Source organism: Hyperoodon ampullatus (genome assembly GCF_949752795.1).
Source record: "Hyperoodon ampullatus genome assembly, chromosome: 5".
Lineage (NCBI taxonomy): Eukaryota > Metazoa > Chordata > Mammalia > Artiodactyla > Ziphiidae > Hyperoodon > Hyperoodon ampullatus.
In genome coordinates, this window is record NC_136918.1 from 98291815 (window position 1) to 98308323 (window position 16509).

At 36.7% G+C, this 16509-nt stretch overlaps 1 protein-coding gene across 3 annotated transcripts in view; it reads left to right on the forward strand.

The window, feature by feature from the left end:
- ABI3BP (ABI family member 3 binding protein) overlaps positions 1-16509 on the forward strand; it is a gene marked incomplete at both ends in the record, with an annotated part of 249712 nt that overhangs the window by 160545 nt on the left and 72658 nt on the right. The window contains 14 exons of one of the 3 annotated variants that reach the window (XM_079704665.1): positions 1937-1996; positions 2811-2894; positions 4185-4244; positions 5049-5132; positions 6290-6349; positions 7115-7198; positions 9042-9098; positions 10127-10186; positions 10839-10919; positions 11525-11584; positions 13939-14013; positions 14897-14953; positions 15601-15672; positions 16129-16176. The exons of the other annotated variants lie outside the window; for them this stretch is intronic. Coding sequence (XP_079560791.1) covers positions 1937-1996; positions 2811-2894; positions 4185-4244; positions 5049-5132; positions 6290-6349; positions 7115-7198; positions 9042-9098; positions 10127-10186; positions 10839-10919; positions 11525-11584; positions 13939-14013; positions 14897-14953; positions 15601-15672; positions 16129-16176 — 942 coding nt within the window. The remainder of the gene's footprint in view (positions 1-1936; positions 1997-2810; positions 2895-4184; positions 4245-5048; positions 5133-6289; positions 6350-7114; positions 7199-9041; positions 9099-10126; positions 10187-10838; positions 10920-11524; positions 11585-13938; positions 14014-14896; positions 14954-15600; positions 15673-16128; positions 16177-16509) is intronic. 3 annotated transcript variants of the gene reach the window in all.

The window sequence follows — 16509 nt, forward strand, 5'->3', positions numbered from 1 at the left end:
GGCCAAACTTTTCACACTAGAAAGAAACATTTCCTGAAGCTGAAGAAAATCTATCAAGCTTTGGAAAATTTAAAGAAGATTTTGTTCAAAAACCTGTAAGTTGCAGAAGCTTTAAAGTAACAGAAATTTATCTTTTTCTACTTCCAAAAACATCCCAGCAGACATGTCATTCACAACACAAACTTAAAACCACTCCAAGTTCAGATGCATCAGAGATTACACCAGACAAAAGCAGGGCCCTTGGCTTAAGGAGCCTGGCAGCCTGTCACTGGTTGAAAATGTAAACCCATATACCCCCTAGTGAGGGAACCATGAAGAGTCCTTGCCCCTTCAGAACTGGCAAGGAGTTCATGTTTGGAAGAGACATAACCTTCTCTCCAATTCTGGATAGTAAGAGACATGTTATACTTCTCAGTCTGCAGGTTAGTTGAGCACAAACACTTTTCTTGTGTGAAAATCCTAGAGGATGAAAACAGGGCAGGGTGTTTTTTTCAAATTCAAGATTTTTCTTAGGTACACAAACATTAAGTGTAGACTGATTATAGTGGCTCTTTTTTTTAAATGGAAATACATATATTTTATTTTTGAACTCACATATAATCCAAAATGGGTGCTTTTGATCTTTAGTTCTTCCCTAACTGGTGATGGAGGGACCCCAAATTCTCTCATCTCATACATCTATAGCAAGTCTTAAAGAAGTGAAAAATCAACGTGGGCTTCAGTAGAGCAGAGAAGGAGTTTGGGCCTTGACGTCACATCAGAATTTGCACAAGTGGATAGGTGAGAGTGAACAAGATGAAAACATAGGATATATATAGAGGCAACCAGAGGGGGCAGAGTCCCTGCTTCTTCTAAGTGCCAGGCAAAACATTTTTGTTCGTGATGATGCATTTGAATGACACCAGTTGAATAAGACTAGTATTGTTCTTAATGAGCATCAGAAGTCTCTTCTTCCCATCCTTGGATAGGTTTCCCTGTACTGAGAGTGGACAGGTGGTTTACTGGATGCCACAGACTAAGAAGTTGCCTCTTAACCTAGTCTTCTTGTTTGGACAGAAGTCACAAGATCTTTCCAAAGCTGAGTTCTCAGCAAGATTATCAGAACAATTTTTGGCTATTTGTGTAATGGCTGCTTGGTTATTTAGGAACTTTTTCTGCAACCATAATTTGATACACATAGTATACATTTTCTTTATTCAGCATCCACAGAAGTACAGGTTAGTTTTTCACGTGCTTCTTGAGGGTTGTTAGAAACATATTTAAGTAAAAGCCTAACAATATCCTAAAGTCTACCATAGCAGACTCAGATATTCAAACACTAACTACAGGAACTGTTTCCCTTTTGTGGTGCTAAACAGAGACCAAAGGCAATGACTATCTCATGAGATGAAGAAATCCCTAACTACAGTTTGGCCAAGTCTGAGCACAATAATTGATTTCCCTTTCTATTAGTCTGCTAGGGCTGCTGTAATACCACAGACTGGGTGGCTTAAACAACAGAAATCTATTTCTCACAGCTATGGAGGCTGGAAGTCTAAGATCAAAGTATCAGCAGGTTTAATATGTCCTGAGGTCCCTCTCCTTGCCTTGCAGATGGCTACCATCTTACTGTGTCCTCCCAGGGCCTTCTCTCTATGTGTGAGCATCCCTGTGTCTCTCCCTCTCCTTTATAAGGACAGTAGTCCTATTGGCTTACAGCCCCACCCTTATGACCTCATTTAACCTTAACTTCATCTTTAAAGACCAGTCACATTGGGAGTTAGGACTTCAACAAACGAATTCTGAGGAGAGGCAATTCAGTCCATAACACCCTTCATTCAGAAATTTAAAAAAAATATTCTAGAGGCAATGTTACACTGGCAAGATTCATTTTGACATGAATGTTGTAGCTCTTTGTACACATTTTTTTAAAAACCTCTTTTGTTTATTACTTCAGTTCCTGTTACAGACCTTGAACCTGTTACTTTTACAACTGAGACCTCTGGGACCACATTAGGTAATGACCCTGTGCCACTTGCCTAGATCTTTTGCTGCTCCTTGTACAGTCTGTTCAGTCTCCATCCCCATCACATGGCTTTTCCTCTTTCATGAGATGACCACTATCATCCTCCACTGCCATTCAGTCACTGTCTTCACTTGAAGAGCCCTGAAGTCTCTTAAAAACAAGGTTCCTGTTGTTTTTAGGAGAGCCAGCATGAGCTTAGTTCAAAACATTTACCTGCCACGTGGGGCATTTGAAATCATCACATTGCCTTGTGCTTCATTGAACAGTGTTCTGTGTTAAAGCTGAGTTTAAAACAAATTGGGATCTATTTCCTCTCTGGGCTGATCAGCAATAACAGCTACTCTTAAGCTCCTTTGCCATCTAAGTTTCTAGATTTTTTAAAAACTATTTGCATGGTATGTTTGTTTCTTTGTTGGTGTTTTAAGTAATGATGTGTTTTATTACTAATTTGACAAATAGGAAATTATCCAAATCTGAAGTTAGGGTCTTAGTGTGACCCTAACTTCCCCTCCCCTTGCACCAGAATTGGTCCTCCTTCTCATTTTTCCCCCAGTGAGGAAGTTCTATGAGTATCTGATTACAAGTGCTAATTTTCATGCCTTGAATGAGTAATTTAACTATAAACATGAGTTTGCCTCCAAAGTACCCTCAACCTTAAAAAAAAAGATGCATTGGCATAAAAGGAGTAAAAATTTTAAACTACAAATTCATGGAACTTTAAAAACTCTAACAGGTTTTGGAAAAACCTCTCCTCAGTACCCAGAGCCATACGATGTAGAATAACATAAGGCTTTTCTTTCTTTAGCTACCAAAGCATCACAAAGACCTCGTCGTCCACGTCCCAGACCTAAAACCACACCAAGCCCTCAAGTACCTCAGATCAAACTGGGTAAATGTGTGATTCGTTGGTTTAAGGGTGAGCCCTAGTAACCTGTCCCAGTGAGGACGCAAAGCAGTGCCAAGCTCATATTCTTTCTAAGCATGAAGTCATGAAGCATCATCAGTAATGTCTCCTCTACCAGGTGTTGAGGAGAACATGACTGGGTGAGATACAGTTGGTGCCAGAATACCATATTCTTTTTATGTGTGAGTCTTGACATACATTTAGTATATTTTTTACTATAAAATTCCAGTTTTACTTCTTTAGCAAAGCCAATATATTATGTTCAACTAAATAAACAAATTGTAAGTACCTTGCAAATTCCTGGACCAGTATTGGCAACTGTGGGTGATATGCCAGCTGTAGGAGACATTTCATTTCTAAAATTGTAAAGTTGAGAATATGTTTGCATGGTACAAGGGAAAAGATCAAGGTGGACTGGACTTGGACCTTGGACCTTGGGCTTTAGGCCCACTACAGGATTTGAATGCATGGAGGGAAATGTGAACCAAGGCAGAAGAACCAAAAGTGTGGTGGTTGGGGGTACCTAGAACAGACTGTCCTACTTCTCACAGTCAAAACCTGGCTGTTGATGATGCTACATTTGGATAGATCCATCCAGTCAATTGAAAGAGGATTTTGAGGACCTGGTTCAAGAGCTTAGATTTGATAGAGAGACATCAACACTCTTTGATTTCCACTTTTTCTGGGCTTAGGCCAGAGAGATGCTCTACTGAGTATTTCAGACTGAGTAACCATCTTTATCCTGCTCTTTTATATGTCGTGGTTTGGACAGAGGTCTCAGACTCTTTCCATAGACAAGCTCTTGGCAAGACCAACACCATCCATTTCAATGATTAATTTTTATATCTGTTTCAAACTTATAAACTGTCTATTGTATCCGTGTTTACTTAAACACAGTAAGGGCTCATTTTCAGTCTCCATAGAAGTACAGGTTGATCAGATTTTTTTAAAGACAATTTCTGTTTTCAGTGTATATTAGATAAATGCCTAAAAATATTTTCCAGTGCAGAGTTTTCCATATCAGTTAGAATCCATTAGTTAAAACCTAGAAGAATTTCATGTTGACTCAAGATATTTCCAAGGATAAGCCTAAGACTGACCATGACTATCGTTTGGCCAAATGTTCAAAGAACAATCCTCTACTCTTTCTCTGTTTTTTTTTTCTTTGTTTCTGTAGAAGGAATGATATATAAGCAAGTTTTGTTGGGGTGTGAATGTTCTAACTTTTCATGTATTTTTAAATCTCTTTGGTTTACTGTATTGTTTTTTGGTCAGTTCCTGCTACAGTCCTTGAACCTGTCACTCTTAGACCAGAGGCCCCCAGGACAACATTAGGTAATGATAAACTGTGTTTTCAACAAGACTTATCCTGCCTGTTGTCAGACCCAGAGTTTCATCTTGCTCCATGTGACAACAGTTTTATTCTTTGTGGCCATTCAATTACATTCTTCTTAAAATTATGAAAACCCTTAAATTACTTGTTGTTTTTAATAGAACTAGTCATGTGTGACCCTACTTTAGGATATTTATTTGCCACGTAACCTGTTTAAAATTGTGTCATTCTGTGTTTTATTCCAGCGGTGCTTGTGGTAAAACTGGTTTTCAAACACATCCCGATCTCCCTCTTATCTAGACAGATAAACTCATCAATAGCTCTCATAGGGCCAGGAGGATCCATTCATTGCACATCTACGTTTCTACCTTTTTTCTATTTGCATAGTATTTTGTTGTTTTGTTTCTATTTAGGTAATAATACGTTTTTATTTTAATAGTTAGAACATGTACCAAAGATTGGAAGATTAAATTATAAACCTCAGTTGAGTATGACTATTCTTCATTATCCATTAAAATTTAGCAACAGTTCTTAACCTTTTTGTTGCCCAGTCAAGCTGCTCTATGAGACTTTGATTATAATTACTAATCTTTATTTCTTATATTAAAAAGTGATTTTTGTCTTCAAAGAATCTTCTATGATAAAAGAAGGTATAAAAGGAGTTATGTATGTGACAAAAATCTCAAACTAAACAAGCAAAAATCTAACAAGGTGTAGAAGATCTAGAGTCATGTTTTTTGCCTCCCATAGCTTCCAGAACCATGGGTGATGTAGTTATGTAATAACCCAAGAATTTCTTCCTTCAGCTTCCAAAACATCACAACAGACAATTCATCCACATCCCAGACCAAAAACCCCACCAAGTCCTGAAGTACCTGAGTCCAAACCAGGTAAACTTGTGTTCCTGGTTTAGAGTCCCAACAACCTAACCCAGCAGGGTGTTGAGTAATCCCAGTTTTGGGGAGTAACCAATATGCCCCATGAGAGTAAAGATACAACTTGTATTAAGTTGCAGTTCCCACTGTGGAGCTGGCAAGAAGAGCACAGTAGGGGGAGATCTGTGGGGCAGCTGAATGCCTCTTGCTTCCTCTGTAAAATCTTTGTCACTGTGCATTTTATTAACTTCCATTTATCTCTTGAAAATAAAGCTTCTTGTGAAAAATTAGGCATATTCAGTTCAAATTGACAAACACTAAGTGCCTTCAGTATCCTCCAAGTTGTATACCTCTAAAGATGCTACTGTATCAGATGTGGGAGACATGTTTTAGTCCTCAAACCTGCAAGACAGTTAAGACCAAAAGCCTTTTCTTTGTAAATAAAATAGAAGATGGCATTAGGCAGCATCTATGCAAATACAAGAGTGACATTTGGGTGCTACCAACAAGATGCGCTAGGGACATAAATATTTGGAGCAGGGAAAGATAAATTTAAAAAGAGTGGAGCCTTGAAATCATCGTAGTACATAGATGAGTAGAAAGATGGAAAGGAATAAAATCAGAAAGAATGGATATAAGTAGAGACCAACCAAAGGAGAAAGTCTAACTGTAATACTAGTATAAAGGATATCTGACTTCAAGGTGGTAGTCAAAGCTTTTCTAGATCTTGATTGGTCCATGGACTCCCGTGGTGGAGATCTTTAGGCACCTGATGAAGCAGGTGAGATTTGATCAAGGATATATCAGCAAGCTGTTCTTTGCTCATGAAGGCATGCTCTTTCTTTGCTTAGTCTGGAGGGATACCCAGTTTGATTCATCATGCTTAGGCCTCAGCATCTTTCCAAAGATAAGTTCTTAGCAATACCCACACATCCCACTTTGGCTTATTAGTTAGAATCAGATCATCAAAGAATGAGGAATAAGGAAATAGGTACCTGACTGAGGTATGGCCAATTTTTAGGAAATCAACTTTTACTCTTCTAGTTTAAGAGTTTTTAAAAGTTGCTATGTAGTTCTAGAACCTATATTATACTAGTAAGATTCTTTTTGAAGTAAATGTTTTGAGTTTATTTAAAACAATCACTTGGTTTATTCTTAATACTTTTGGTCAGTTCCTACTGCAGACTTTGAACCTGTTACATTCAGAACTGAGGCTTGGGTGACAACACAAGGTAATAACACATTGTGATCCTCAGTAAGGGCTTTTTCTTCTCATTGTCAAACTCATTCCATCAACATCGAAGCTACAGGTTCTTTTGCTTCATAAAGCTACAGCATCATCCTCTATTGTCACTCCATGATATTCTTCATCCTAAAAGAATTGAACTCTCTGACTCTTAAAACAAGTTATCCCTTGTTTTTAAGAGAGCCATGCATGAACCTAACTCAGGTCAACTGTTATACATGTAACCATCTGAAATTGTTTTTGTCATCTTGTATGTTTTTTAACCAATGTTTTGTAAAAGCTGGGTTTAAAAAGCAATTCTCTTGACTCTAACGACTATTATGGTGTCAGGGAGGGTTCTTTGTGGATCTAAAGGTCTACTGTTTTTTTAACTGTCTGTGATATTTGTTCTTTAACTGACATTTTAGTTAATGACATGGTCTTATTTTAGTAAACTGTCAAAGAGTTTGTACCTGGCTATCACCACTACCATAATATTTTAGCAGTGATTCTTATCCTTTTTATTCAAACAAGAGTTCTATGAATGATTCTTCACTTTTATAATTGACTCATTGCCAATGAACTTTCACTTGTAAAAAACAAACCTACTATTAGAATAAGGGTGAAAGTTTCCAATTAAAAAGTTACAAAGACACATTTCCTAAAATATGAGGAAATCTAATAAGTTTTAGGAAACCTAGAGGCATGTGTCATGCTACCCATAGCTTCTGAGCTACAGACTCTGTAGTAACTGAAGGTTTTCTTTCTTCAGCTCCTAAAACATCAAAACGGACCCGTCGTCCACGTCCCAAACCTAAAACCACACTAACTCCTGAGGCACCTCAAACCAAACCGGGTAAATGTGGGTCTCTCATTAAAGTACTGAGTCCTTGCAGCTCTTGGGAGTCTGGGGTTGATGCTAGTAGTGGGAGTGATAGCCCCTGTGAGCCTCATGTGGGTAAAGGCACAAAATGACCTGCTGCTGCTTCCCCCTGTTAGCAAAGGAAAACATGATGGGGGAGACGCGCGTGGCAGCTGAATTCCCTGTGCTTTCTACACAAGGATCTACTCTTTTACTATGTATTTTATTTACTTTTTCTTACTCCATTCCATTCTTCTCTTAAAGAAAAAAATGTCTTAAATAGAACCAAGCATTTTTATTTCAAGAAACAAACACGAAGTGCCTTCTATCTCCCCATAGCCCATCAAGATCTGTGAGGATATCACAGAAGCTGGCGGCTTGTTTTTACTTCGCAGTCTGTAGTAGAGTCAAATTCAGAACCTGCCTCAACGTGAAACATTAAAAGATTGAACCAAGGCAGTGTGTCTGTGCAAACTGAGCTGTTTTTCTTTTTTTGGTTTTTTGTTGTTGTTGTTTTTGTTTTTTGTGTTTTTTTTTTTTTGCGGTACGCAGGCCTCTCACTGTTGTGGCCTCTCCCGTTGCGGAGCACAGGCTCCGGACGCGCAGGCTCAGCAGCCGTGGCTCACGGGCCCAGCCGCTCCGTGGCATGTGGGATTCTCCCGGACCGGGACACGAATCCGTGTCCCCTGCATCGGCAGGTGGACTCTCAACAACTGTGCCACCAGGGAAGCTCTGAGCTGTTTTTTGCAGGGGTTATAAACATCTCTGAGCTGAAAGAGAGAAAAGTCTGTGAAGGACAGGAATAAGGAGTTGGAAAGATGTTGGGTCTTAAAATCATGGAGATAAACAGAAAGTAAGGTGTAGAGACCAACCAGAGAGCACAGACTTCTGGAATAAGGGAGGTTCTGCTTCCAAGAGGTGATGAATAGTACTGAGTTTGGATGGGTCCATAGGAGCAGTTGAAGAAAATCCTTGAAGGTATGACTCAGAAGTTTGGGTCTGACCCTAGAAGCATCAGTGATCTCTCCTGCAACTGTCTCTCCCTCCTATCTAGGGTACGGAATTTTTGTGATTAGAGCAGAGAGCTGCTCTACTGGGCACCACACACTATATATGTTCTTTATCCTGATTTGTTGAGTGCCTTTGCCTCAAACAAGTTCTCAGCCTATTTCTAAATATGAGCTCTCAACAAGATCTACATGATTCACTTTGCTTAATTCTTTTCTATGCCTCCTTTCAAACATGAAAGCTATTTATTGTATCCATGCTTATTTAGACATGCTATTTTCTTTCTTCCAGTTTTATTGAGATATAATTGGCATACAGCACTGTATAAGTTTAAGGTGTACAGAATAATGATTTGACTTATGTACATAGTGAAATGATGACCACAATAACTTTACTTAGTTTAATCCATCATCTCATATAGATACAAAATTAAAGAAATAGAAAAAAAGATATTTTTCTTCCTTGGGCATGCTGTTTTCTTAAAGTTTCCGCAGAAAAGCCCACAACAGCCATAACAGTTACATAAGTATATATTTGGTAAAATGTTTAAAGTTTCCTAGGTCAGTCTTCTACAATGATTGGAATTAGGTACTTAGACACCTAGGAGAATATCATGTTGACTTTATTGAGATATTTATCAGTTTGTGTAGGCTGTAACTATCTCATAAAGAAAGTTTACCTGGCTTTAGGTGACCAAGTCTTTAAATATCAAATATGTAATTTCAGAAAAATAATTTCAAATTGTTATATACCTATTGAAGCACTATTATACTGGTAAGATTTAATTTGCTGACTTTTCACATGTGTTTATTTCCTTGCTTTTGACTAGTTCCCACTGCAGATCTTGAACCTGGTACTTTTAGAACTGAAGCTCCAGAAATCGTGGGTAATGAGAATGCGTGTCCTTCAAATAGTGCTTTTCCTGCTCATTGTCATACCATTGTAGCCACAGGTTCTCCTGCATCTTAAAACCATTTCTATACCCTCTGTTGTCATCCCATTACAGTCTTTACCTTGCAGTTTTGCTACATTCTATGTCAAGTTATCTGTTGAATTTAAGAGAACTGTGTGTATACTAATTTCAGGATGTCAAACTGCCATGTAACCACTCAATGCTGTGTCATGTGATCACGTGCATTTGCTTAAACAGCATTGGCTATTTTAAGCTTCCTTTCAAACATGAATTTCCACCTATCCCTTATTTTCATCACTCACTTTTTCCTCATCAATTGTGGAAATACCATGTTTTTTTGATTGTGTTACTTTTTATTGAATTAGTGTCTATATGATTATATTGGTAGATCTCTTGTTTCAAGGAATGATGTTTTTAGTTAATGGTCAAATTTTTGAATGTGCCTGAGTCTTGAAAGTTTAAATGATGGGCTTTTGTGATAGAGTAGGCTGACTCTCTCTCCTTCTCTAACAGGGTTTGACAGAGTTTCTTCACTTTTATTGAATCAAGGACCACTTTGAAATTTTGATGAACACACTCCATTTGTTACATTGATCCTTATACTTTCAAACATATGAACTCGTTATTGTACTTATGATTATTGAAATAGTAGACATTTATGTCAACTTGTATAGAAGTACAAATAGACTGATAAATGCTTTTTCCAGTAGTTAGAAATTATATATTATATAAATGTGTAAAAAGCTTATCCAGCAGAGTCTTTCATACCAGAATCAGATAATCAAACATGTAGAATTTCTTGTTGAACACAGTGATATTGAGCAAAGTACAATGGTGTACCTATTTTATGAGATTAATTGATATTCACCACAATTTGGTCAAATTGGCAAAGAACAAGTGTCTCTTTTCTCTCAGTCCTGAAACTCAACAATTGGCTTCTGAAATTAGTCTTCAAGTAAATTTTTTAAATCTCTTTGGTTTATTTTATTATTTTTGGCCAGTTCTTCCTACAGTCCTTGAACCTGTCACTCTTAGAACCAAGGCTCCAGAAACAACGTTAGGTAATGATATTCTGTGTTCCTCAACAATTTTTTCCTGCTCATTGTCAATCCACTCTATCATCATCATCATTGTAATAACATTATCACCAGCTTCATAAGACTATCTTGTCATCCTCTGCTGTCCTTCAACTTTATTTTTCTTCTTAATAAGAGTATTGAAGACTCTAAAAAGAAGTTACCTGTTGTTTTTAAAAGCTATGCATGGACTTAGATCAAAATGTCTGTCTACCATGTAATCTTAATTGAATTTGTGTCATGTACTTTTGTCTAAACAGTGCTCACATTTAAAGCTTAGTTTCAGACATGGTCGGGAATGTCTATGTCTTCTCTAGACCAATTAAATCATAACAATTTGTATGGTTCCATGGATGGGGGGCATATGTAATTCCTTAGTGTGAACTTACTATGGTTTGATGATAGTCCTTACCTTTTTTAGACATTTACAAGACTCTTCATTTCTTGACTTAATTTTATGTGTGAGTTTTACTTCTGAAGAATCTTCAGTGATAAAAGAATTAACAAAATAGGCAAACATATTTGCATCTTTAAAATATATGTCTTAAATTTCAAGGAAATATAACATATTTAGAAAATCTAGAACCTTATTTCCAAAACCACCTTCACTAGAGTAATCCAACGTTTCTTCCTTCAGCTCCTAAAACATCACGAGTTCGTCGTCCACGTCCCAGACCTAAAACCACATCAAGCCCTGAAGCACCTCAGACCAAACTGGGTAAATGTGTTATTTCATGGTTTGAGGGGTAAGCCCTAGCAGCCTGTCCCAGTGGAGTCCCAAAGCAGTGTCTCCAATGGGAAGTAACAGCCTTCATGTTCCCTAAGAGTCAAGGCATTAAGTTGTGGTTAACAGCTGCTTCTTGGATGAAGTTCTTGGTCTCTCTTATCTATAGCAAGATTGGCATAGTCACTCATGGTTATTTATTGCTATATCTACATTTAAACACGTTATCAGTTTATTATAACTGTGAGTACATAAACTTAGGTATTTTTTTTCAGCTTCCAAGAAATGTTACAAGTTACTTTCACATATTTTTTTGTGTATATTGCCTAAACAGATTTTCCAAAGCTAGCTTCCATATGAGAATCAGAAAATCAAACACCTAGGAAAGGCTCATGTTGACCATACTAAGATTCATAGCAGAGTTCAAAGGTTGTGCCTACCTTCTGCAATGAATTATTCCTAGCTACAGAGACTGTTTGCTTTCTACGAATGCAAAAGTTTAAAAAAATTGTCATTTGAAACTAATGTTTTGAAAGAAAAATTAAGACTTTTTATGTGTGTTTAAACTTTCTTGTGTTCATGTTTTTGCTTTTGGTTAGTTCCTGCTACTAGCTTTGAACCTGTTATTCATAGTTCTGAAGCTCCAGAAACAACATTAGGTAATGATTTTTGTGACCTCATTAAATGCTTTTACACTCATTAAAAACCCACTCCATCACTGTCATGGCCAGAGTTTCTCCCACTTCCTTCGAGTGCTATTGTAATTCTGTTTCATGCTTCATCTTTTACGTAGTCAGAATTCTTAATTAAGGTGCTACCTATTGCTTTTAACAGTTGTCCCTGGATCCAGCTGAGGAAATCTATCTTCCATGAAAACCCCTTTAACATTTCATTATATGATTCAGTGAAGAGTCTGAAGTCCAAATTGTTTGCCTTCTATTTGGTATTTAGATCTATAAAATGATAATAATTAAGTACCATGAAATTTCTCCGAGCAGCTTACTTTCTGTAAGATTTTTGTGATATCCTCATTAATCTCTTCCTATTTTAAGGAATGAGGTTTCCCTGTTATATTAAATTACCAAAAACAAGTTGCTTCGTGGAAGTGTCAATTCTAGTGAATCTAAATTACAGGCTCCCCCATCATTGATGAACTTGACTATTCCTTATTCTCCACCACAGTTTAACATTAGTTCTTAACCTTTACTAAGTAGGAATCTCTCTGAGTATCTAATTATACACATTAATACCTATATCTTTAAATTAACAAATTTTGTTATTATTTTGGTCTCTAAAAGACCCTTATGATAAGGAACAAATTATATTGGTAAAGTAAAATTTTTCAAACTCAGGCAATAAACTCAAGAAAATCTAATATTTTACAAAACATTGGTACAGGTGCAATGCTGTTGATGGTTTCTAGACCTACAAATACAATAGCAACTCAAGGTTTTCTTCCTTTAGTTTCAAATCATAGGGGAAAAAAGCCTTCTCCCAAACACTAAATTTCCCAAAGCTTCACAGTTTAAAAATCAAGAAAATCTATGGTTTTCTGTTTAAGGAGTCCTTCCAGCCCATTGCAGTTGGACCCCCAGAGTGACAGTGATGTGGCTTGCTAACTTGCATTTCCCACCTCTATGTCCGCTAAGAGAGAAGGTAGAATCTCTACAATTTCATGTGGACAAGAAGGTTCATGGTTGGAGATTTATATGGTAGCCAAATGCATAAGGATTCCCTCTGACAAAAGATGCATCTTATTCAATTCTCTTAGCATTCTATTCCATTCATCTCTTTTTAAAATAGCATTGCTTCTTTGTCTTAGGTAAACAACCATTTCCTTGCCCTCTGTGGTCCCAGCACCACATTAGCAGTTGAGTAGGATAGAGTGTAGAGCAGAGGAAGAGATCAAAAGTAAGGGCATGTTTTACCTCTTGAATAAAGTACAGTATAATTGTGAAGAAAACCTGTTCTTGAGTTTTTCTTAGATAGAAGATAATTTGCTTATACAAAAGCAGCTTGTTTGGTAAAAATTTTAGAAAAAATATTTAAAGGAGTCAAGGATCTATGTGGGCTGATAGAGAATAGTTGAGCTTTGAAATTAAGTAGGATTTGAATTAGTGGTTGGAATGGTGGGAACAGCAAAAGTGGGAAGCAGCTGCATAGCACAGGGAGATCAGCTCGGTGCTTTGTGACCACCTGGAGGGGTGGAATAGGGAGGGCGGGAGGGAGACGCAAAAGGGAGGGGATATGGGAACATATGTATATGTATAACTGATTAAATTTGCTAAATAAAAAATAAATAAAAAATACCTAGTCAGAAAAAAAAAAAAAGTTTTGACACCTATTGAGGGTACCCAAGGGGGTGGTCAAACTGGAACATAGAATAAAACACTCCTAGATGATACTGAACATTTTGTTAATGATACTGTCATGAAACCAGCTGTAGGAAATACTTAGAAAGCCCTTGTGGGAATATAGATTCAGATACAGTAGTCATTGAGAACCTCAGTTTTACAAATAGGCTCTTCCTTTTTCTAGAAGGATAGTTAAAATCAGGGATCAGCAAATTTTTTTATGTGAAGAGTTAAATAGTGAATATTTTAGACTTTGCTGACCATTCAGTCTGTCACAGCTACTCAATTCTGCTGTTGTAGCTTGTAGGTAACCAAAGCCAAGATGTAAGTGATATGTAAATACACCTTGAATCATCTTAGTTTGTAGGTGTGGCTGTGTTCCAATAAAACTTTATTTGAATTTCATACCATTTTTACATGTCATAGATTATTACTCTTCCTTTAATTTTTTTTCAATCATTTAAAAATGTAAAAATCACTCTTAGCTCACAGGTCGGGAAGAGGGCTGGATTTGGGAGGGCCATAATTTGCCAATCTCTGCTTTAAATAATGCATATTCTGCATTGCCTCTCCATAACCCTGTGATTCTGAAGGTCTGTGTGTTGCTACCTGTGAAATTATCCATAATTAGTTTGACAACTTAGACCCTCTTCTTTCAGCTCCCACTGAACTGCATACTCTTATTTTGAAACCAGTGACATCACCAAGCCTAGAAATGACACAAAGTCAACCTGGTAAATAGATTATTTAATCTATCTGGGTACACCATGAGCTTCAGGGGGCATACCCCAAGTGTTGTATTTCCAAATATTAAAAAATACAAAAGAATACACATTTAATAACTGTATATTGTACATGCTCCTTCCATGATTGCATACTGGTGTAAATTAATAATACATTATTTCATATTAATTATGTTATTCAACTGTATAGAAATACTTATCTTCATTTGGGTTTGCTCTGTATAATATTAGAGAATAATCACATATCTGATTAAGTAGTCAACAGAACCACTTAGAAGAACTGATTTTATTCTTTACCTTTATTTTTCACTAAGTTACAGACTTGTGGTTCTCTTTAGTAATAAGCTAAACTTCTGCTCTGCTATGTGAAAAGAATGCTCATTCAATTGTGACCATTAAGGAAGGAGAAAGTTCTCACTTCAGTAAAGATAACAAAATTTCACCTTACACAATATGAGCCTAAACATTATTGCCCTTCAAAATTAAAAACAAATTTTAAAGATCATGCTTTTCAATGCTATTGCAACTCTCTGACATTTATTTTGAAACACCAGATCTTATTTTTAACATAGGATTGTAATTTCATTTCATTCCTTTTGTGTATCTCTTAATTAGCTAAATGGCGTTTTGATGCTTATGTTGATGGAACAAGGTTCTGTGGTTGTTAATGATAACTTATAATACTTATAAAATTCTGAATTTGGTTATTAGAGTTTCCTTTAGGGTTAATAGTGCTATTGTTATTATGGTAACGGCTGACATTGAGCACTTACAGGTACAAGGCACTTGTCTAAATACTTAGTTTGTATGAATTCATTCAATGCTCACAACAACCCATCCTTGATCAATTTTACCATTTTGTGTTTTTTGCTAGTTTCTGAAGTCCTGGAATCGGTTACATTTAGCACTGAGTCATCAAAGGAGGCTATAGGTAATAATGTTCCCCAATGGGAAGTCAGGTATATGTGCTTTTCCATCTCATTGTGGAAGTCATTTTGGGATGTCTTCATGCTTTGTGACATTTCATGGCTCCTCACGTATTGCCTGTGCTCATCCAGTGAAACTTGACAGTCAAATGTTATATACAGCTCATTTTGCTAGTATCTGCTGTGTTGCTATGCAAGTTTCACAATTTTCTTGCTTAGTTTCCTCTCACTGTGAATGCACAATTTCATTTTTTAATATTCTGATCACTTTTAATACAAATATGCACATCCTATTTTTCATTTTCATATTGTTTTTAGGATTCATCCCCATGCTTTCAAAGGACTCACTCTATGTCTTTTTCTCACTAGAATCCTTAAACAAAAATAAGGAAGTGAAATCATCTGCTTTGCTCCAGGTAGAAATCGCTGTAGACCCTGCCATTTATCGTGTGTGTGTGTATGTGTTCCACACTGCACACTGCCTTCATTTCCTGCCTTCATTGTAGTCATCTTCATAATCTAACTAAATGTTATTTATTCTCACAAATATATCTACTTAATTAACCTCTGTTTTAAAATTAAGCAGTGTTCCATTAAAGTGGGTGCTATGGGCTGTCCACCACTAACCCTCCATTCCCTGTTTCTTCCCTAGCACCAACTGAAATAGATTATGTATATTCCACTGCCAAAGCACCACTCAGGCCAGAGGAGCCAAAGACTGAAGGTGGTAAAGGTTTTCATGCTTCTATTCTTTTATTCAAAAAAATTTTAATTAGTATCACATTTCATATAATTTGAAAGTTCAAGCTGGGGTACTTGATCTACAGTGGAATAGCTTTGAAGAGCTATAGCTTCTAAAATTCTTGAATTCTTAAAATTAAAATGATAAGTGACTCTCTGAATACAGAAATTTCAGTTTCTCTGTGGTATCTAAATATTGAGGCATAATAAATTTGACAGTTAATGACAGTTAAAACATAAATATTAGCTGGAGGATTAGGGTTATAGAATAGGATTTCCCTCTTGATTCTTTTTTCTTATCCTAATCCATTGTCCTATCTGTAAAAATGTGATGCAGATTCTCAAGAGAATGAGGTGTGTTGATATTCAAGAAAGAGATACTTGACTGTGGCCTAACATCTTAAGCTTTTTAAAATTGTTCTCCTTTGTTTTGATACAGTTGTGGAATCTATTACAAATGTGTCTGAACCACCTGAGACCACGCTAGGTAATGACACACCCTGGCACTTTTTGCCCTCATTGTCGCCATCACCTGAGAACCCAAGTTCTCCCTCATTGTGAATTCATGTTGCAACATCATTCTTTGTCATGGCAGTTAATTTTCTTTCTAGGTGCTTCTATTCATAACCATTGTCCAAAAAGTGTCTTCTGCCATTCAGCTTTGTATCTAGATCTTGGTCTCTCTCTACTTCAGTCACTGAAACTGTCAAATCTAAAGTGTCTTTTTTCCTAATGTTAAACATTCTGCCAGCTTGGTATTACGTTGAATACTTCAGATAATATTTTTTGTATGATGATCCATTTATACCTTCTGCCCTAG